Source organism: Poecile atricapillus, chromosome 8, assembly GCF_030490865.1.
Source record: "Poecile atricapillus isolate bPoeAtr1 chromosome 8, bPoeAtr1.hap1, whole genome shotgun sequence".
NCBI lineage: Eukaryota > Metazoa > Chordata > Aves > Passeriformes > Paridae > Poecile > Poecile atricapillus.
The window spans coordinates 10,252,142-10,274,306 of record NC_081256.1 but is presented as its reverse complement, the minus strand read 5'-3'; the positions used below and the strand labels follow the sequence as shown (position 1 = coordinate 10,274,306).

Below are 22,165 nucleotides of genomic sequence, written 5' to 3'. Positions count from 1 at the left end.
AGCTGTGATGGGCAAGGAAAGCTCTCTGTTCTTCAGGGAGAGGAACTGGGACCAGGGAGGCTAAGGGAGCTGATGGAGTCCCTGCAGTAAAGACATGGCTCTGCAGCCAGCAGAAGGGGCATCACGACCTGGAGCTCCATCACAGCCTCACTGTGGATCCATCGCTGTGGCTGCAAAACTTCATCAGCTGCTTTATATTCAGTGACTGGGAAAGCACATTGTAGTAGTTCGTGTTAGGAAGGGAAACCTGCTTTCACAGCTCTTCCTCTTGTTTTCTTCCACTGTTAGTGGAGACAGAGCAAAAGCAACGCTTTTCTCGTTCTCACCCAACATTTTCACTTTCTCCAGTGAGATGGAGATAACTGGGGAAGGATGGCTGTGGGCATTGAGACGAGCCCTACCCTCAGGGACACTATGTACAGGCAGAAAGGCGCTGATCACCTCCTTCCAGTCCCAGCCCCTTGGCTGGGGTGTGGGTGAGTGTTGATGCACAGCGACTCTCATTTGCCTTCAGGCATTAGAGAGCAACTGCTAATTGTCCTAGCAAGTGTTTCAAGGTTTTCTAACCCGATAAACCTGGATGGGGCCACACTGCAATGGCTGAAGAAAGGGTTTTGCAACCATTAGTGGAACTGAAAGTTGGGAAAGTTCTTGTGGATACTGAAGCCAGCTCCATTAAAATGGCTTCCCTCTCTAGCTTCAAGAATTTCCTGTAACACAGGTAATAGCTGGATGTTTTGATTCTGTCTAAAAACTAATTTCCATTGTATCAAGAGGGAAAAAGTGCTACAGAATCACATAGTTTCAAGAAATTGCATATGTAACATATGTTATATTGTGCGAAGGAGGGTCTATTTCAAATAACAGATATAATTGTTATTGAGAAAGATCAGAAGACACCCACAAAGTATGTGACTGAAAGTATATTTCACAGTAGACAAAAATTATCATTAAACCCAAAAGTGTCCCAGTTACAAACATTCAATTACAGACATTAATTTCTTGTGGTCTAGATCACCCAATTCTGTCTGGTAAACATCACCTTTATTTTGGGAGTGCTTTTTCCCCCTGACCCATGTGAAAAATTTGATCTTCCTGGCGCATTTGCAGCAGCCTGTAACAGCCAAGCGTGTGTCTTCAGATGTCACACGGGGTTTGATGCCCTGAGATCCTGGACACAGGTCATACCTTGGAGCATTGACAGTATCTAGTAATGAGGCAGTGTCATGTCAGATAGAACTGGATGAGTTATTTGTAGTAAACAACTGATTTAATTTCTTTCCCTTGGTGCCTGAATGATCTGCTGTGAGGTTTTGACTGCCGGAGATCTGCGTGTGTGAAATGACAATGACTGTTTTATGCAAATGGTTCCATGCTCTGGATTGCCTGTCAGCTATTCAGAGACATTATTTCTCATTATTTGCTGTTTTGGCTGAATGACAGTCCTTGCAAGTCACGGGGCACTGAGGCTGAGATCTGAATGAACAGCTTCCAAACTCACATGGAGCTTCCAGGAGGACCTTTCAGTAGCGCTGTCCGGATGCTCCGAGCACAAACCCTCATGCAAACGGATTTGCCTCGTGTTCTTGTGCCGTGTTTATTGCTGGCAAGGGGTGGGAGTTCTGCTTGGTGTGTGGGGCAGTCCTGTGCCTCTCCTTGTATAGAACTTTGTGAGCAGATTTTGGCAGCATTTTCTTGGTGATAAACACGTGGCACCCCAGTGCAGGAAGGTGGGATGAACTGGCAGTGGGCAGGGGATGATCTGGTTTGGGTTTGGCCACAGGACTCAGCACTGTCTCTGCTCCTGCTCGCACAGTTCAGGCTTTTTCTCCCCCTGGGAAGCAGGCAACGTTTGTTGTGTTCCTTATGCAGTTTTTCAGCAAGAGGTTGTACATGAGAGAGCTTCATCATTTGTGACAGTTGTAGTTCTAAATAGGAAATTATTAATATTTCATGGTTATTTTTCTGTAAGACATGATTCTTGGGAGAATGCATCAGTCTGACTTGCTGGAGAATGAGCTTGCCTTGCCCAGCTTCAAATGAAAATGTAGTCAGGCACTGCATGCTAATATTCCTACTTTAGATGAAAGCTCTCTGTCTCCCTGACTAATGCTTGACTGCCAGTACATCAGTGAAAAAGTGTGCACTGCAGTTTGGGAAACTTCTCTTTTCCTCATCAGTCTTGCAAGTTATCTGCCACTCTGACTTCTGTACCTTCAGTCTAGGTTTTAAGTAGTACAAGAGGTCATGAATGTCAGCCGATTCCATCAACTGCAACATCTTTGATTCTGATCTTTCCTTTTTTATTTACTTATTTTTCCTTTCTTGAGTCATAAGCAAACCACTTCAAAATACTTCAGGGTTGCACCAGGGTTGCAAACAATTGGTCAAGGAAACATTCTTGTCTATGTGATATGACTTTGTGTGAAAGTAGCTGTTCAAAATGCTTCTAGATAACAAATCCTGGCAAATATCCTACAGAACTTTTGTTCATATAACATTGATTAACTGGTCACAGAGTTATTGTTATTCAGCAGCAAGGCCACCAAGGCTTTGACTGCCCTGGACTGCTACAAGAAAGTCTACAGGAAGATTATAGAAAGCTTGGTAAGAAAAGTGCAATCGAAGCTGCTTTTTTTTCTGCTCTTCCAGTTGTTCTGTAGGAGGAGTTACACTCTGTTGTAGTAGGATGCTGTTAAATACTGCAAAGCAGGATGAGAGAAACAGAGGGACAGATTCCTAGTTACATATAAAGGTTTTTTAACCTGAATTCAGTTAGACCAGAAGAGAATGCTGTATGTTCCCCCAGACCAGTATAATGAGATTTAATCCTTGCACAAATGGCTGTACTGGAATACAAACTATTCATAGCAGATTCTGCTGGTCCCAGCCAGGGTTTCATTGGGTTAGACACAGTGGAGAGTGCTCAGAAATGTGACGAAGATGAGGCAAGATTGTAGAAAAAAGCCCCATATGTTATAATGTGTCAGCATTGAAGTGGTCTGTGAAAGGTTAATTTAACCATCCTCCACTTCTGTCCCCTGCAAGTGCTATACTTCTCTTAATTACAGTCATGTCTGCCTTCTCTGTCTGTGCAAAAGTCGATATACTTGCTGTCACCAAGCAAAACAAGCACTCCTGGTTCTTTCTAGGATGCTATTTTGCAGCTGGAATTGTTTCTATATCACACCTGTTCCAGATTATTTTAAAGTATCTTGGTAGCCTCTAAATGAAGCAGAAAGAAATGAATAGGAATGGCAACTACTTTGCAAGACCTCTGTAGTCACAAGGCAATTGAAAGTAAGTTTTGGAGAGGAATGATTTACAGCACCTGAAGGGCTTAGGGACCTCATTAAGGCACCAGGTTATCTCAGAACTTTTGTCTGTGCTATGTAAGGATTTAGGGACTTAGAAAACTACATAGCCTGAACTGCTTTGCTTTGCATTGGTTTTCTGCCTAAAAAAACTCATCAAACCACCTCTTTGGGGTGTGTATAATTTTCTGCACATGTGGTTATATACTATGGTATTTGGTGATCCATCTTTTTTAAGCTAATGCAGCTGATATGTCAGGCAAGACTTGCTCAGCATTATTAAAATTCATGTTGCTTTATGAATTTAAGACTTACTTCAGCACAATGCAAAGTATGAATTCAACAGCTACCCTGTAGGTCAGAGCAGTCTTAAGCTAATGGGCAATATAGCCATGGGAAGATACCACATTTATCAGTGGATTGCAGGCAGCTTTGTAGATGTTGCTTTCGATGATCAACAGAGCAATCAAATTTGCAGGCTAGTTTTCTAATTTGTCTGCCTGAAAATTTTTTGCTTGCTTGGTTTTTTTGTGGATCTCTTCTCCTGAAATGCCATTGTTTTGTGAAAGGAATGGTTTGACTTGGTTATAATAATTATGAAAAGAGGTTTGGTTTGGTTGGGTTTGGTTGGGTTTGGTTTGGTTTTGTCTGATGCCATTGGCACAGAGAAGCCTCTGCAGTTGTGTTTGGTTTCCAAGTCAAACTGTCTGGGTGTTGTTGTCCACAGATGGTCGCTGAGCCCTGGCTGTCTATGCAGCTGTGAGAAGTAACAACATAAACTTAGTAGTGAGGTTTTTGTCAATATTAATTAAAAATCATGGTTAAGGGCTCTCATTCAGCAAACACTGTCTGCTGCTCAAAGCACTTAGATATGTTTTTAATTTTGTGCATATTCCAAATATATTTGGTCTCATTACAACTGAAGCATATATTTTGAATCCTATGGGTTTACTGCTTTTTAAAAGCAAGTAAATGGCTGGAATTCATATATGTACTTGGTGGGTAAAAATCAGGAAACATAACTAGAGTTTTTATATGGATTTACTTTTGGGAGCAGGTTCTGTATTTCTGCTTTCCTGCAGGTTAATTGTGCTGGGAATTACTGTGTTCCTCTTCTCCCTTCAACTAATTTTTCCTAAGATTTCTCTTACATTGTAAGCCTCATTTCATACATTCAATATCACTGTTCATCAGCCTAATTACCCTTTGGTCCCACCTCCTTGGCACAGACCCTGAAAGAGAGACTCAGTATTCCTGCCTCAGCTCCTGCACCATCTGGTCTTTCCAGTTTGGAGCCTGTGTCCATGGTTTCCAGAGGAGCATTGGTCTCTGTGCTCTGCTGGCTCAGGCACTGCAGCTGCATCCCTGGCAGCTGGCTGCTTTCTTCCCTTACCAACTCCTGCTGTGTCTCCTCACCTTACAGTTCTTCCTTCCCATTTCTTCCTGTCCCATACAAAATACCTCCATTCTTCCAAAAATATAATAAAATTGGAATGATATCCTTCCCAGGAGCTCAGGGGGCTCTGTTTCTGCACAGGACCAAGTCTGTACCTGCCAGGCGTTGCCAGGTCCTTGCAGAAGAGAGGATGAGGAGTGAGGAAGGGACCTTTGTGCATCAGGGTGAGAACCAGCCAGCAGGGGCTTCACAAAGTTTCTGCAGCCGTGGTCAGAGAGGCACTGAGGCACAGCACGACACTATGGAGACAAACCACAACAGGCACCAGCACACTGGGGGAAACTGAGGAGAATCCACCTCAACAAACAGATTAGTCAGAAAGCAAGCATCAGCAACCCAGAATGGCTGGGTTTGGTTTTGTTTGTGTATTTTCATATAATAGCATCATGAAATGGTTATGTACAATTGAGAACCTCATCAATATTACATCCGCAACAGATGGTGAAAACCTCCTGGCATGGACGAATAATCCATTTAGTTCTTCAGATGAGATCTCCAGTACCAGGCAGAGCATCTGGCCTTTTGGCCCATCTTTGAGGTACATTGGTGGAAACCCAGAGCTGGCCAAAGAGCTGCCTGTGACCCCACGTCCACACAGGAGCACCTGTGAGCCATGCTTGGGGTGAGCACAGCAATTCACTGAGGGCTTTGTGACCTGATTTTAAACAGCTGCAATGAATTGCCTTTGCCTTGGATTTCAGACCATTTATTTTGGGAGATCAGAACACTTCTATGAGATGCAGCATCATGCTGAATGCAATAGGAACAGATGACAGGATATATGGTGTTTTTTTGGAAGATGGCCACTGAGTCCTTGGGGATGCAGGTTGCATCTGTGAGCAGCTCCTGGGCTGTGCTTTTTGCATTTTGCAGCCCTGCTGCTGTTGGGGTGGACCAGAGGTGATGTTTTGCAGCACGGTGGCAGCAGCAGAACTGCTTCAAAATAAAGGCACCAGCTACAAGTTTGGTGAAAAATGTACCCACCCAAGCAGGAGCCTCAGGGCTGGGAAGGGCACTCAGCCCATCTCAGGCACTTACCAGTAAGGTATGAAAGACAGAAAGTATTTACCTTAGGGGAAAATCATAGCATTTTCACCTGATTATATGGATTTTACTTGCCAGTCAAGGATCTTATAGCTGAGAGAGATGTGAGTCGGCTCTCTGAAACAGTTTGGACATCCAAACAAATGTTCTTCTCAGCTTGCAGAAATGTTAGTAGCTGTCCTGTAGATTGGAGCCTGTTTGGAGAAACAATGTCACCCCTTGTATTTTGACTTTTGCCAGTGAAGGGAGTAGCCTGCCTATCAGTTTTTTTCCTGCCCCAAGAGATCTTTTCATTACTGAGTGATAGTAAAAAGCAAATTAGAGATGTTAACAGAGCTCTTAATATTTGCAGTGGATGGATGCCATGCTGTGTCGTGTACCCAGCCATACCCACTCTCTGGCTCCCACCCCATCCCATGCTGGATGGAGCATGGTGGCTTTCCATGTACACTTGCTCATTGTGGAATTGTGCAGCTCCCAGATCACACTGTTTGATTTCTCTGTCTCCTGCTGTCCAGAATCTGCCCCCTGCACATCTGTTTGATGGCATTAAACCCTCACCACCCAGGAGTGGGTGTCAGTAGGTCAGTGGGCTGTGCTGGTTCTGTGCTCACTCCTGAGTACAGCTTGCAGCAGAGGGGGGTAAATTATTGACCTGCATCTGTTCTGCTTTTTGCACTGTGACTCTGGACTTGCCTTCATTCCACAGCCACTGAACTAGGGAAGTTGCCATTGAAGCCAGACAGCTTTCCCCGGGTCTACACCCTGAAATTCAAAGTCAGCACAGCTGAACCCTAAAATAACAAGATTTCTGCTTTGATGCTGATATGCAAATGCTAATAGCCATAACCACATGGGAGGACATGAATATGTGCTCTCTTTTTGATGCAATCACTCATAATTATGTTGACTAAACTTTTAATTTAGTATGTGTTTTTTAAAAAGGGCATGGCATAAAGTGGTTTTTCCTTGTCCACATGAGGTAACAAATCGTTTGCCTATTTCTTGTAGAAGGAGGAAATTCTGTAACACTGTCTCTGTGCTGGGCCTTGCACTGACTCTCTTTTGTCTATTTTTGTCGCATTCTTGACCAAATACTAGATTTGATTTTGACCCAGATCTGTATAAATTACTGTAGTAATAGGGTTGAAATTCACACACATATGTACTGAGCCAAGGACAAACCTATGGCCACAAGAAGGGCTGTGATGAAACCGGTGAAACAAATGACCCTGACAAGGACAATGCATGAGAAAATTGTGATAATGTTTCATGCCCTCCTAGCTTTAGCACATAAATTCTCACATGCTCCATTGCTAAAGCACCTGTTGCCTTAATGGTTTGGGGATGGAAGAACCTTTGCCCACGTGCAGTAATGCCAGCATGCTGGCTTATGCTTTGGGAATGGTTGGACACTCAAAAAAAAAAAAAAATGAGGAGGCACAGAAGTGTTAATTTGGAGTGGCAATTTTGCTCCTCTGAACCCCATCCTGTGTTGTCAGACAAGGCAGCAGATAACAAAATGGATGGAGACCCAAAATCACTGAGCTTCTTCATGTTTATGAGTGATGAATGTAAAAATTAATGAGGATTTAATATAAGTTAGGAATAGAAATGACTTAGCCCCAAGACCATGAAGTTTCTGCAGAGCAGAATTGCTGAATGATTTAACAGAGGACTAAATAATGGACCTAATCTTATGCACAACTGTGAAAGCACTTCTCTCTGTTTATTTAAAATGAAAACTCACATAAATGTGTGTACAGATCACTGCTGTGCAAACTGTTTTCTCTCCCATAGTAAAACTTTTGTGTTCTTTCATGAGAAAACATCACTGAAGGGCAATCCTGGCTGACCCAGATACCCCAAGGTGGCCAAAACCCCAGGCTGGACACTCACACCAGCTGAGGCTCTTGACATGAGCAGGTGGCATGCATTGGGTAGGCACAGGCAGACAGGTTTTGCTGGCTTCTGCTACTGGTTATTGCCGCAGCTGCTCTGAAGGGTTTCAGTTATGTAATCTCCAATGATCTGGGGTGAACCTGTGCAGATTCTCCAACTGCCAAGCCATGGCTGCTTTGTCTCCTTTCTCCATGAGCCAGCAGTGGGGAGCAGTGCAACTCCCCAAGCAAACCCCACCAGGCTACAAGGAGACTATTCTGACTCAACTTTAACAAAGGAGAATTGGCTGGGGCTGGAGTAAAGGCTGCCTCTTCCATATCTGAATGATGCTGAAAGTTGCCGGGTTGTGCAGCATCCTGTGGATGATGAGCTGTTAGAGCAGGCTGCGAGCAGCAACCCCTACCTGAGCACAGCCAGCCCTGCAGCTGAGCCCCTCCGGGTGTCGAGGCAAAGGGAAGTCTGTCCCATGCTAATTAAAACTCTTTTCTCAACTTCTCCTTGGCAAAGTGCAAAGAAATCCTCTTTTCATGCCCAACGACTAAAAATAAATCCTATTTTGGGTTTCAGAAGCAGCCGCATGACTAAATGAGCCCTTCAGTTTCATTCATGTTTGCTGTCTATTAATCTGTTCTCCTCACCCTCAGCAGGGTATGACTCAGGGCTTCACATTGTCTTCCTCCCTGAACTATCTGTGTTTTGACTTTAAATTCTGATGTCTGACGCAAAGCAGTGCTGAAATCATGACAGTTTGATCCAGCCAGCTCCCAGGAGACTCTTGATCTTTACTGGCTGGTAAATGTAGCACTCAGAACAGCTATGCAGAGCAGATATCGATATTTTTACACCAAATGTTGGTAAGCAGATGTCACAGGCTTGTGAAAAGCCTTGAAACTCCTCAGGAGAAAATATGTGAGTATGTGTGTGGGAGGCCTGGAGATAAAAATAATTTGGTGGTTCTATGAGAAGGCATATATTCCTTAATCCGTTGGTGTTTTGCTATTCCTGTGCAGGGTACTCAAAGTGGAGGCTGCTATACTGGAACAAGTATAGCAGTAAACTCTTTTTATTGATCTGCTGCTTTTGCAGCTCCTTCCAGCCCAGGCTGCTCTGCCCCTCTGGCCCTGGCTGAGCTGATAGATCCCATTCCCGGCGCTGAGCAGAGGGGTCTCTCCAATGGGGTGGAGCCTGATTATCCCAAGCTTCAGGCATCCCAGTCAGTGTAGGTCACTGGGCAGGTAGCAGCAGTGAGGCAGCGGCGCTGGAGCCAGCAGCAGTCACTGGAGCAAACAGAGAGGCACTGGGGAGGTGACAAAGCCCTAGGGAAGGACTCTAAGGAGGGTGGCATAGCTGAGCCCCAGGTGACCCCAGCCCTGGTGCCGAGCTGCAGTGGGTGTGAATTCTGACCCACACTGCTGAGCACTGGGGCACAGCCCCGTGCCACTGGGAGCCTTGCCTAAGGCTCCTCTTCAGAGTTATTTTTTTAATAAGCAGGCAGCCTGAAATCCTGAACTTGTAAATGTTGGATAAAAGTCCAGATTTGGTTTTTTTGTTTTTCCTTAGCTTTTCCTGTTCTTGAAATGTCCCCTCAGGGAGGTGTGTAGGGCAGGCTGGTGTTAAACCTGCTTAATCTCGTTGCAGTGTTGAGTAAAGCCCAGTGATGGACAGCCAGTGGATGCTTGCCTTGACATCCCTGCTTTTAGAGGACTGGTTACAAACTGCAAAGCCCTTATTTTTCCTTCCAGTGCTGTATTTATCCCTCCCCTTATGGCTTTGGAAATGAAATTTGAGCCATTTATTGTGCACTAAATTTAGGGAGGACAAAAATATTTGCATACAAATATGATTGATCTTTCAAGCATGCAAAATGAGCAAAAAATGATGAGTCTGATGTTGGACACAAGCACAGCTTGAGTATTTTAAAATTAAAATAATTTAAAAGAATCTGTATCTATGATGGCAGATGAGCTTTTTCTGAGGAAAGAAAACCTCCTCTTTCTCATTATATACAGAGTAAATTAAGATATTCAAGTCAGATATGGACTGAATTTTAAATGTGACAATGGCATTTATTCTGCAGGAGATGTCATGTCTGTAATGGATTATAAATTATTTTTAGTTGCTACTAGAAACAGAAGAAGGGTGGAAGAAATAATCAATATTGACACAACCCTGCTTTATTTTTTAAGTAGTGCTGATCTTGGTGGCACCAATTAGAGGAGGAGAGAGCTAAAGCTGCAGAAGTGCAAACCATTCTGGTGTTAAGAAAAGGGCCACAGAAGCCAGACAAATGTGCTGCCTCTGTGTTTCTGCTGGGATGGTCATGCCAGCAAGGTCATCATTCCATCCTCTCCTGGGAGCTGGGCAGGTGTGGTGGGAGGCCACGGCCCAGGAACAGTTGTGGTTCTGTCCACCTTCACCCTGCTGGTGCTGGTGTGTCCTGGGGCCTGGACACAAGGACACTGACCCCAAGACCCTTTGCCAGATCATGCTTCTTCCTCAAGACAAGTTTCCTGACCTTTCCCACTGATGGTAGGGATGATGATATTCCAGCTAAGGTATGACAAAACAGAGTGGGCCAGAATCCTCTGGCCTCTGTTTGCAGCAGCGAAGTTCTCCTCCCAACCCCATGTCCTCTTTCTTGCATGAAATGGAATAAAAGCCTTTTGCTGCAAGGTGCAGGGTTGATTGATTAACTTTTATCTTCTCATGATGCATGACTAGGTAAGGCAGAGCATGTGACAAGACAAGCTGTTCAGAGAAATCACTGCAGATAAAGCTGGGCTGTTCCCAGGATCCACAAAAGGATGCAGCATGGGTGAAATTCACTCAGAAAAACAAGATTACCCAGCTCCTTTGCTTAAGCAGTTGATATTGAGCTAATTCTAATGCAATTTCCTAAAATTTAGAGATGCTGTGATGCGATCTTATTCTTGTATAAAATGCCATGGAACTTCTGATGACAGAACAGATCCAATTTTCTGTTGCATGACTCATTCTGAGGAAAAGAATGCTGTACATTCAATATGACCAAAAAAAGTACATTCAGTAAGGCCCTCCTTATAGGGCTGTGTGGAAGCAATCAATCGTAAGCACAAAGTCCAGGCAACACTTTTTGATATGGAGTAAAATTGACAGATGGATTGTAGAAGCCTTTGGAAAATTTTATCCACTGAACCCAGAATAGCCACAGCAGAGACCTAAGCCAAGTGTCTGCCTGACTTTATATGCTGTAAATCTGAGGTGAGTGGTTAAGGAGGATGGAATCTTGCTCATGTGCCAACTAATTTGGATTGTCTGAAATGTGCTCTAATGCGGAAGATCAGGGATAGATGGATGGGGTTCAACAGGATGATTTAATGGGAAAGAATTTTCTCCATAAGTATTAGTCATTTGGTGACAGAATGCACAAAAGCCTGTTGGAAATACCTGCAGAAGAACAAGAAAATTCCTGAAAGTCTGAACTGAGTAATTCTCTTCTGGGTGTTTTTTGTTATTATTTTGTTTGTTGGTTTTGATTACATTGAGTATTCTGTCCATGGACTGAGGTGTATCAGCAACAGCAATGTCTGCAGGGCCGTGTTTTGTGGGCATTCAGAGCCCTGCTGAGGGGGATGTGGTGTTCAGCAATACAGTTCCCAGCTGCTCAGAGGGCACTTGGACCTTGCCCTCTGCTTACTGCAGCAATGCCTTTCTATGTCCCTTCTTAAGGGCTGCTATCAAGGGCCCTAATGCAATATTTTTTTGGCTCTTTTCTTCCTGGGTCTGGTAATGAAAGTGAGTGTGGATGGAATCTGGGGCCAGAAGAGTTTCAGCACAAAAACTGATATTGTATTTTACTCATCAAACTACGTGAATTGAAACAAAATTTTTACTTCCAGATCTCCATGTCAACTACAGCAAATGCAGCCAGGATTGTCTTGTTTGTTCATGGCTACAATTATTTCTAGCTTACTGTTCTTACAATAATTTAATTTTGTAATGTTTATTGGCATGGAAGGTACATTCATCCTAGTTTTTTTTTTGTTTGTTTTTTTTTTGTTTTTTTTCATTGTGTGCTGTAAAAGGTCAAAATTGTCAGGAAAGATTTATTTTTGGGGAAAAAGAATCCTTATTTAAAATCCAAAGTAAAATAACCTTTCTGTAATAGAAAGGAAGCTAGAAAGGAAGAAGGAATAAACTAAAACTCTGAGCATCAGGTGAAGCCATGTGTTACATCTTGTATTGTGTGATTTATGGCACGGTGGTATTTACTCACCCCACTGATCCAGGCGTGCAGGTGCTGCCCTTTTTGAGTGCTGAGAATGGAGGTAAAACTGTGAGGGCCTTTTCAGCAGCACCTGGCATTGGTGCCAGGGATGGGTAGTCCTTCTCTGGCTCCATCCCCATCCAGAGGAGTGCCAGCCTGGCCCCTGTCCCATGCCACAGCCACTGGCAGAGCCACAGCACACAGCCTGGGATGGGGGCTACTGGGGCAGGAGGAACCTTCTGCCTTATCTTTCACCAACATTCTTCAGTTTTTCCATCTACCTCAGATAAACAATGGAGTCCTTCCCCCCTTAGCCCCTTCCCTCAGGAGTGTCCCTCTCTAGCTGGTCCAGAGCTCCAGGGCTACACCTGATGACAAGGCCACAGACGCCATCAACTATCCCTGCCCTGTGACAAAGCCAGAAATGTGCCACAATAGCTCAGTCAATGAACTAAAGAGAAAAAAAATAAAAAAGCCCTGCTGGCCATAGCTGTTGAAAGGCCATCTCCTGCCAAGGCATGAGATAAACACACACTCACACAGACCCTGGGTGTAGTCTTCCTCATTGCTGGGCTCACACCTCCAGCCCCTGCGTGCCCCCAGCTTTGCTCCTGCCCCACAGCCCTGGGCGTGTGTCCCTGCTGCTGGCTTGGCCTGCACGCACCACCGAGCTGGGGGTCATCTTCAGCCACCCCCGAGCTGGGGGTCATCATCAGCCTCCCCAGAGCTGAGGGTCATCATCAGCCTCCCCCGAGCTGAGGGTCATCTTCAGCCACCCCCGAGCTGAGGGTCATCTTCAGCCACCCCCGAGCTGGGGGTCATCATCAGCCTCCCCCGAGCTGAGGGTCATCTTCAGCCACCCCCGAGCTGAGGGTCATCTTCAGCCACCCCCGAGCTGGGGGTCATCTTCAGCCTCCCCGGAGCTGGGGGTCATCTTCAGCCTCCCCGGAGCTGAGGGTCATCTTCAGCCTCCCCCGAGCTGGGGGTCATCTTCAGCCTCCTCGGAGCTGGCGGTCATCTTCAGCCACCCCAAGGTGTAGGTCGGGTTTATCAAGTCCTTCCTCCCAGCCTGTGAGAGCTGAGAAGCAGAACTGGCTGTATCACGTCTGCCTTTTTGGGGTTTGGTTTGTTTTTTTGTTTTTTTTTTTTTCTTTTTAAACCTTTATTCCCTTTCCCACTTCTTTCTTCCCTGCCTTGCTTTTCTCTTCTTGTTTTTTCCTCGCGGCTTTTTTCGCTCTGTCATTTTTTTATTTTTATTTTTATTTTTTTTTTTACTTTTCTCCCCGTTTTTTCCTTCCCCTCCTTTCCGCCGGTTTTACGTGCGCGGCTGTGTGCCCGCCCCGTGAGGGCCCGGGCTGGCTCCGCCCGCGGCGGCTCCCGCGGCGCCTCGGCCGGGCCGGCCGGGCGGGGCGGGGCCCTGACGCTGAGGGCGGTATAAGCGGCCGCTGTCCGGGTGCTGAAGGCGGCGGAGCGGCGGAGCGGCGGCAGCGCAGGTAGGGCTGCAGGGCCCTCGGGATATAGGGATGAAGTAGGGATGCGGAGCCCCAGGGCTGCGGAGCCCCAGGGCTGCGCAGGGGCATCCGGCACCGAGAGAGCGGTGAAGTCGCACCGAGAGCCGGTGGTGCCGAGGCAAGGGAGCACATCTCTATTAGATGTGCCGCTATCACTGTATATATGGTATAGGGGCGCTGGCAGCAGCGGCCGGGGCTCGGGCGGGAGCTCCCGGGAGCGATGGCACTCAGCCGTGCCGGGTGGCCGACACGGCACTTGAGCGGATGGGCGGGGGGTCCCTGGGATGCAAACACCCTCCGAGTCACTTCAGACACAGCACACAGTCCTTCCATTCACTGGAACTGCTGTGGGTTTGGGCTTTTACCCCTCGGTGCTGTTTTGTTTGTGTTGTCAGTTCCTTTCACAGGGTTAGAGATGCTTTTGAACAAGGCAGATTTACTGCACTCGTGTCATTTATTGCAAAATAGAAATGGGAGGAAGAGTGCATGATATATTTATTTTCCCTATGGAAAACTGCTGTTAGGTTTCACCTAAGACTCTCAGGGCTGGGACACATTTATAGGAAAAACCTGGGAGTTTTCATAGCTAAATTTCACTGAAAACATTAGAGTCACATCAGAAACAACTGCTAGGAGAATGAGAGGGAAAATTACTGCTACCATGGAAACATCCCAGAAAGGAGATATTTTCTGTGTCTGTTTTTTAGGGAACTTTTTCAGTCTGCATTGCCTTTGTATGTGTTAAATTTTGATCATGATTGCATCATTTTGTGAAGAGGAGCTTCTTCATCTTCATGTGTTGGCTACAAGATGATTTTCCTGTTTGTTAGGTGCTAGTAGAGGAGAAAATATGCTCTCCATCCTGACTGGTTTCACAGTTATCGATCTGGAGACAAAAGAGCTGTTTTAGTATATTGTCCTTTGAGAGGCACAGGAGAGAATGTTTACAATATTTCGTAAAGATAGGCTAAAATGTCCTGTTTTCAGAACAAATGTGTAATTAAAATCTGAAAGACTGGGGAGGAGTCCTCTTGCCTTGGCAAGTGCAGTATATTTAATGACAAGATTTACGACCTGAACTCATAGCTTCTAAAATAAATCATTCCTAAATCTGTTTGACAAGGCTTTCGAATATTATCTACCAGGAAATTAGAAGTAAAAATTGACCTAGAGGCAAATGCACACAAAATATGTAGAGAGGAGCCAATGTTCTGTTACTTCTGCAAAGGAGATATCCATATGAGCAACGTCCTTGTGGAACACTAAACTAAACTTTGCCTGGCTGCACACATTTTGATTTTAGTGGGATGCTGACAGCTCTTGAAAGGCTGTAGCAATCCAAATTGTGTGCAGCAAAGGAGGGTGAGTTCCTGGTCTTTGTGAGTGGGTGGTGCTTGGCAGATGACTGTAGAAGGACTCTCCCCCCATCCCTTGAAAAGGACAGTTTCTCATGTGCTAATCAAACGGACTCTGTTAATAACCAGTCTCTGCTGAAAAAGAAAGTCTGAATTTCACTTATTTGCTACAGAAGTAGAAAATTAGGTGCTTTTTTGTTGTTGTTGTTGGTAGTGGTTTTTTGTTTGTCTGTTTGTTTTTTTTAATATGTGGAGATATAGATTTATGTACAGGGCTAGTGCCTTTTCTGTGACAGAAAACAAAGCAATGTGTTGGCTTTGTCTCAGGGCAAACTCAGATCTGGAGGGTGGGACGTTCTAATCAGCGGCTGAACTAATCACTTGTGAAAACAATGCTCAAATGTACCCAGGCTTGAATTCAGAAATGTTTGGGGAAATTATTTGCTATTATGCCTGTTAGCCTGCTCATGCATACTGAAGGGGGAAAAATAAGCAGCTCTCTGAACTGATAGTGCTTTAATTATTCAGTTAAGTCACATTATGTTAAGGACAAAATCTGAGTGGAAAAATCTACAAGTGAGCTGAAATGAACATATTCATGCTCACTTTCTACTTCCAGCAGTAGTGTAAACACGGGTGTACACAGCTCTTTCAGGCTGCCATGAACCACCAGTGTCTCAACAGGATGCTTTTACCAAGCCAAAAACCAAAGGAACCAAAATAGGTCAATTAATCAAAGCAGTTTCTATCTTTATCATTCCATTCTCATTATTGTACTTTGTTAATGTAACTGGATCAGAAAAGAGTCTAATCTGTCCCGTGGCCCCAGTGTACCAGTGCCTGAGTGTGTCCTAGGGAATGACTGATGGCAATTTTCCCTTGTGCCAGCTCCCTGCAAGGCTGGGCTTCTGCAGCTGTATCCTCATGCACAGTGATGCTGTAATCGTCTTAATTCTGTCAGAGGCATATTTTTCCCAGCTCTGTTCCAGAATTTATTTTTGTCTGGTGTAAGCTGGGCAGACATGGGTTTCTACTGATCTATTCTAACCAAATTTGCTAGTGGTCATGTTTCTGCCTGTCCTGGGACCTGATTCAATTTCTGCTGAAGTGAATGAATAAGCAAATGAATGAAATCACCACTCAAACCTACTCGAGCTCAATTCCAAGATGGGCTTTAAAGGATTCAGTAAAATGATCTTGTACCTCTAGGATAAATTATAGATTTCCTCTCATATAAGAGATCATTGCCCTAGGAAGATGACTCATAGAGTCATTAACTGGTATTCACCTGTAATACAAATAATTTAAAAAAAATGAAATAGCAAAATAAAGGAAGTAATAGCTTCAGTACTATCAGTACTGACAGAAATAAACTTGCAAGAAATTTTATATGCTATGTTCTGCACTTGATCACATTAATTTTATTGCAATTTAGCACCATTTAGCAGTATTGTCCTGGCATGAAATTAGATGCCCTATGGAGCAATCTCACAAAATTTTTCTGTCTGTAGTTTTAATATTAGTATTTTGAGTAGCATTAAACGTATGGATACACCGATTTTGTCATTTAAGTGCTTTGTTCTCATGATCAAAATGACATTGAGGTATGTCTATGGGCATTTCATGAGTTATATAGGATTGGTATTTTGTATGTTGGTGCTGTCATTGGACAATTAATGTTCATAAAGTACATGGAGCATAGAGATAAGAAATTTCTTGCATAGTTTCCTAAGCCTGTCTCCATATGTTAAAAGCTTCTTTTTTCTTCTTCTTCTTTATTTAAAGGAAATATTTTAAACATGGCAGAACCCAAAACCTTCCAGCCTGGAGCAGCCTGTGCTCTCACCTTTTTCTTTGTCCTAATCTGTTGGGTTGATGCAGCCTCCTTCCAGCAGCACCAGCTGCTTCAGAAAGATCCAGACTATGCAATGAAAAACTTACAGAGGCTCCCAAATCCCGATATGATCAAAGCACTGGAGTACATAGAAGACCTTCGCAAGCAAACCAGCAAGGGAGAAGGCAGTCCTGATTACAACTCTTATCAAAGTGTCCCGTACCTCCTCCCACAGAGAGAAAGCAAGGATCAGCTTCACCTCCCGGAAAACATGCGGGATTCTTTGACTGAAGATGAGTCCCAATGGGTTAAGGTCATGCTGGAAGCCTTGCGGCAAGCTGAGAAGGAGTCAAAAGCTGGCCCAAAGGAGAATAAACCTTATGGTCTGAGTTCAGATAACAACTTTCCAGCTGGAGTAACTGATGATTACGAGGCTTACAAGTGGCCTGAGAGGTGGCAAAAGTACCTCAAAATGCCACTTGGGCACTATGAAGACAGTTCAAGAGACAGTCCCTTCAAGCGTACCAACGAAATCGTGGAAGAGCAATACACCCCCCAGAGCCTTGCCACGCTGGAGTCGGTGTTCCAGGAGCTGGGCAAGATGGCAGGACCCAGTAACCACAAGAAAGAAAGGCTGGATGAGGACCAGAAATTGTACACAGATGATGAAGATGATGTGTATAAAGTGAATAATATCGCCTACGAGGATGTGGTTGGAGGAGAAGATTGGAATCCCATAGAAGAAAAAGTGGAAAGCCAAACCCAGGAAGAGATAAAAGACAGCAAAGAGGAAATTGATAAACATGAAGAGGAGATTGATGATGAAATGAAAAGATCAGGAAAATTCAGCTTCCTTGAGGATGAAATAAGAAGAGAAAATAAAGATCAAGTGTCAGAGGATGTTTCAAAACTAATGAATTATTACCTGAAGAGGCTGATGGGTAGTGCTGGGAATAGGAAATTAAGGACTGGAGGAGAACTTGAAGAAAAAAGAGCATCCATGTTTTTGGATAAGCAACTTGATCCTCAGGCTATAGCCCAGCTGATAGAAATCTCAAGGAATTTGCAAATTCCTCCTGAGGATTTAATAGACATGTTGAAAGCTGGAGAAAAAAAGCAGCTTCAGAGCGAAAGGTTGGAAGCTGAGCAGGAAATGGAATTCCCAGAAGACCTTGATGAGATAACTGAAACAAATCTAGGACAGAGCGATATATTTAAAAATAATATAAACTCTAAAAACGGGTACATGAAGCAGCCTCTTATTCCAGAAAATCTACCTGAAGACCTCAATCTTGAAGATATTGTCAGCCTTCTGGGAAATGACAATTTAGCTAATCAGAATCCCTCCTACTTACTAAATCGTCTTAATCAAGAAAGTGATTTGCCAAGACTGTCTTACATTCCCAGAAGATTGAAAGGACACCTGTTCCCTAAAGCTGCCTGGATGAACGATTTGGAAAGGCGACAAACGGAGTATGAGAAACTGAATGACAAGGATGAAGAGCTGGCCGATTACTTGGCAAAGGTGCTGGCAAAATACCCTGAAGTGATCAATACGAACCAGATGAAACGAGTCCCGACTGCAGCTTCTGAGGGCAACCTGCCGGAAGAGGAGCACCTGGAGCAGGCCATCCGAGAGCACCTAAACCAGCTGGGACCACAGGAGGCTGCCAAGCTGGCTTCACTCAGCAAAAGGCTCTCCATGGCCGGGGAGGCTGATGACACACAAAGCAGGCAGTACCTGGATGAGGATATGCTGGCAAAGGTGCTGGAGTACCTAAAACAGGAGAAATCAGAGCTTGAAAGAGATCACATTACCAAGCGAGCAATGGAAAACATGTAATTGTTCCCCAAGTATTATTTCTCTTCAATGTGTTGACTTCTATCCCAATTCAGTTGTGATTTATTCCTGCTCTCCCACTAAACAACCTATGGTAGACTATTTACCATTGAACAGTCTGCATATCTTTCTCAGAGCTGTTATATTGTTTATTGGTATACTTATATGTTATAAATTATGGGGCAAACAACAAATTGCTTCAAGTGGTTTAAGAAACAATTTAATGATATCAAGTAAAAGTATAATATGTAAACAAATGACCTTTGCATTGTTAATAAAACATGATAAATGAAGAGTGACAATTATAATTTGAAATTTTTAAGATTAATTGGATTATTTTGTTACTGTCTGTAGTGGTTTTTGTGCAGTATCGAATAAAAAAATAAAGCATTATATATATAGTTTTATTTACAAGGCTTTTTCTATTCAGTGTTTTATTGTTGATGAATAAATTATTTCTGGACAATCGACTGTGTTTCTTTGTGGCAGTTGATAAAATCATACTAATTGAAAACATATTTTTACTTCTACAGCTGACTCTTCTGACATATATTATTTTTCCTACAAATTAAGTTGTAAGCATAAACTTGTGGTTTTCTGGGGTGTAAGAACATCAGCTGGTGTTACCCTTAAGGGCAGGGGGTACCTGAAGAGCTTGCTGAAGTCAATCAGTGTAATAACTGCATTACCTAGAACCGAAAATTTGGCTTCACATAATTAAGAGGTATATCAGTACTTCTTGGCAGCAGGAGGAGCAGAAATTATCTGTCCAGCTGAGACAGACTTGATGATGAAGCTCTGAAAAAATGAAAAATATGAGCCCTGGGAAGCTCTGCAGATGAGTCCCCCTCCATCTCTCACAATGACAGCTGCAAAGAAAGGGCCAGGCTCCAAGGCAAGGCAGGCAGGGAACTGCTTTGGTTTGTCTGATAAAGATATTATTTCCTTTTTCATTAAATGACCATTACATGTCACATAAATACACAGAAAACCTTTACTATTCAGCACACTATCTGGACACTAGAAATGTCTCTTGAGCTCCTGTTATGACCTACAGTAGATGGTCTGGAGAGGTTCTGGCTCTTTTACAGAAGGAAATGTGCTTGCAGAGCTCTGAGAATCAGAAGTGGTTTTCACTGGGACAGCTCATTTCCAGGATTGTAGTTTAAAAGTGTTTTTCCCTGTGGTATTCTGCAACAGCTCATCTGGCCTAAGTGGCGTGGGGATGATTTTTGGCAAGGCAATGTCTAATGATGTACAAAGGCTGCAGAAATAAAACTTAATCTTCAGTGTTGCCATTACCCTGAGCAATCACAGCCAACAGGAGCTCAGCCCCTCTTCCAGCCATTATTCCTTGAATCCACACCAGACAATAAAATACCTGACTTTCCAGGTGTGTGTAGGACCTGGAAGAGATGTCACACATGGTGACACATGACAGGTGGGGGTTCCTTAGTGTCATTCCCCTCCTGCCATAGCCTGCAGTACTCCCTTGCCCCGGGCTACCCAAGCTCCTGAGCTGACCAAAGCCCTGGGGAACTGTTTGGCTGCCCCCAGGCTCTTACTCAGGGAGAGCTCAATGAAAATTTTGGACACTAGAATGATTTTGTAGTAGTACAAACCTATGAATAAAAGGAGAGATACCATCAGACACGGTGTAGAAGAGGAAATAAGCTTTGGAAAATCCTAATCTTGGCATAAGTAAGCACATCACTTTTTAGAAGACCACCCCACTCACAGCATGTGCAAGCTATTAGGCACTTTGTGGTTCATCTTCACAAACAAGAAACGGGGCGCTGTGCTTGAAATAACAGAGTTACTCTTTGTCTAACGGACCTATATGGAAGTGTCAAGCTGATCTCAAGCTAAGAAGTTACAACAGTACTTTTTCCTCTTCAAGCCACAGAAAGCAGACAACTAATCCCCCTATGAAGTGCTTTATTTCTAACGAACTCATCTCCAACTCTATACTGGAATTAAATGAAATGAGAAAATATTAAATAGGCAGCAGTCTCTTGGTGGCTATAGCTGCCTCTTGCTATGCAACCAAGGCTCCCTCAGAAGAGCCATAGTTATACCTGAGTATGCAAGACAGCATTATCCAAACGTACATCCCATCATGAGATCTGCTCCATTAAACCACTCCAGAGCCTCCTCCTGCAGAGAGGCTGTGTAGTGCTTAATTGTTCTTAATAGCCACGGCTGCTTCTGCTTTCATTTGTCTGTGGTTTGTGTTTTCCTTATGGGTGCAGTGGGACAAGGAGTCATGTTGTTAATAATGCACACAGAATGCACAATCCATAACAGATACACTATCAAGATTATTATTATAATTATATACAAAATAAAGTGACCACCCTGCAATTTTTACTGAAAGTGAGGAGCAGATTTTTAATTCTCCTTTTGTGTTATGATTTGACAGCATCCCAGATGCAGCTGGTTTATACTCTCTGTGTCAGTGGCTTTTGTCCAGCAAAGGAAATGTTTCTGCTCACATTTTTCCTCCTAAAACTTGCTTCATTGTGTCCTCACATTTAAGGTCCTCCTCAACACACAGATTGAACAGAAATTCTGTATCTGGTCCAAATACACCAAGCTACTTAACAGCTTCCTCAAGGAAGTTCTTCTTTGTATATACACTAGAATTCATTTATTAGTACCCATAAGAATAAATATTGTTTTGTTTTTTTCACTAATTCATATGCTACTGCAAGTGCTTTGTTTACATCTGCCTCTTGATGGTTCCATTATTTTGTCAGCTGGAGCTCTTAAATGAGAACACTTGTTGATTCAAAAATTAATGTAACCAAATTACCTCGACCGGAGAAATGAGATTGTAGCAATTATTTCCTTCTAAGAGGGTATTTCCACGGTGCAGTGGAAGGGGGTTGAGTTGCATGCAATGTGACAGTTGTCACTGTTTCCCAAAGCACTTTATGAGACTGGTTTTGCAGGAGAAATGACATAAGCCATTATTTTCTTAACATGACAAAGGGGAGCCAAGGCTGGAGCACAGGCAGCCTGAGCTGTGCTTTGTCTCACAGCTTCGTTCTGCCTTTCTTGCTGTTATTAATGAGAACACTAATGATTCAAACCTGCATCTCCAGACACACCTGACCCAGACCCAGCTACTGCTAGTTAGGTCACACATGGCATCACAGGAGCAGAGGAATTCTGTGGCCAAGGGATGTGCAGTGGGGACTGCTGTGTGGGAGCAGCATTCCCTGGAGCTTCCCCCAGGCTCCACAGCACTGAGCAGTGGCTATTTACTATGTGATGCATAAATCCATACAGACACAGCTGGATGGCAGCTGCACTTTGCTTTTGTTCAGCTACCCAGGCGCCTCCAGAGAGGTTAATATCAGCTATAGGAACTCCAGTTAGCAGCAGCAGGCAGGTGCAGAGCCTCTAGTGCATAAAGTGGAAAGGAGAAGCCCTGAATCAGAGCTGATTAGCTGAAGAGCCACGTTATTCCTGACTTTTGGATCATTCAAAAACATTTGAGATCGTTAATAATTCATTTGCAGATGTAGCAGAGCTCTAAATGTGGCTGATTAAATGCATTTGACGTTTCTCTTGAGAGAGGCTGTTATTCCAGGAAACCACTTGGTATCTGCAAATGTCTTGGAATTAGTGTACTCAAAATTATGGCTTCACTCACAA

At 43.8% G+C, this 22,165-nt stretch overlaps 1 protein-coding gene across 2 annotated transcripts in view; it reads left to right on the top strand.

The window, feature by feature from the left end:
• The window catches only part of SCG2 (secretogranin II), a 35,519-nt gene extending 16,550 nt beyond the window's left edge, over positions 1–18,969 (top strand). The window contains exons 1-2 of one of the 2 annotated variants that reach the window (XM_058844460.1): positions 13,414–13,455; positions 16,614–18,969. In XM_058844460.1, coding sequence (XP_058700443.1) covers positions 16,628–18,505 — 1,878 coding nt within the window. In that variant the 5' untranslated portion in view covers positions 13,414–13,455; positions 16,614–16,627 and the 3' untranslated portion in view covers positions 18,506–18,969. Of the gene's footprint in view, positions 1–13,413; positions 13,456–16,613 lie in introns of those variants that run through there. The other variant, XM_058844461.1, reaches the window with a different exon arrangement.
• The last annotated feature ends 3,196 nt before the right edge of the window (positions 18,970–22,165 follow it).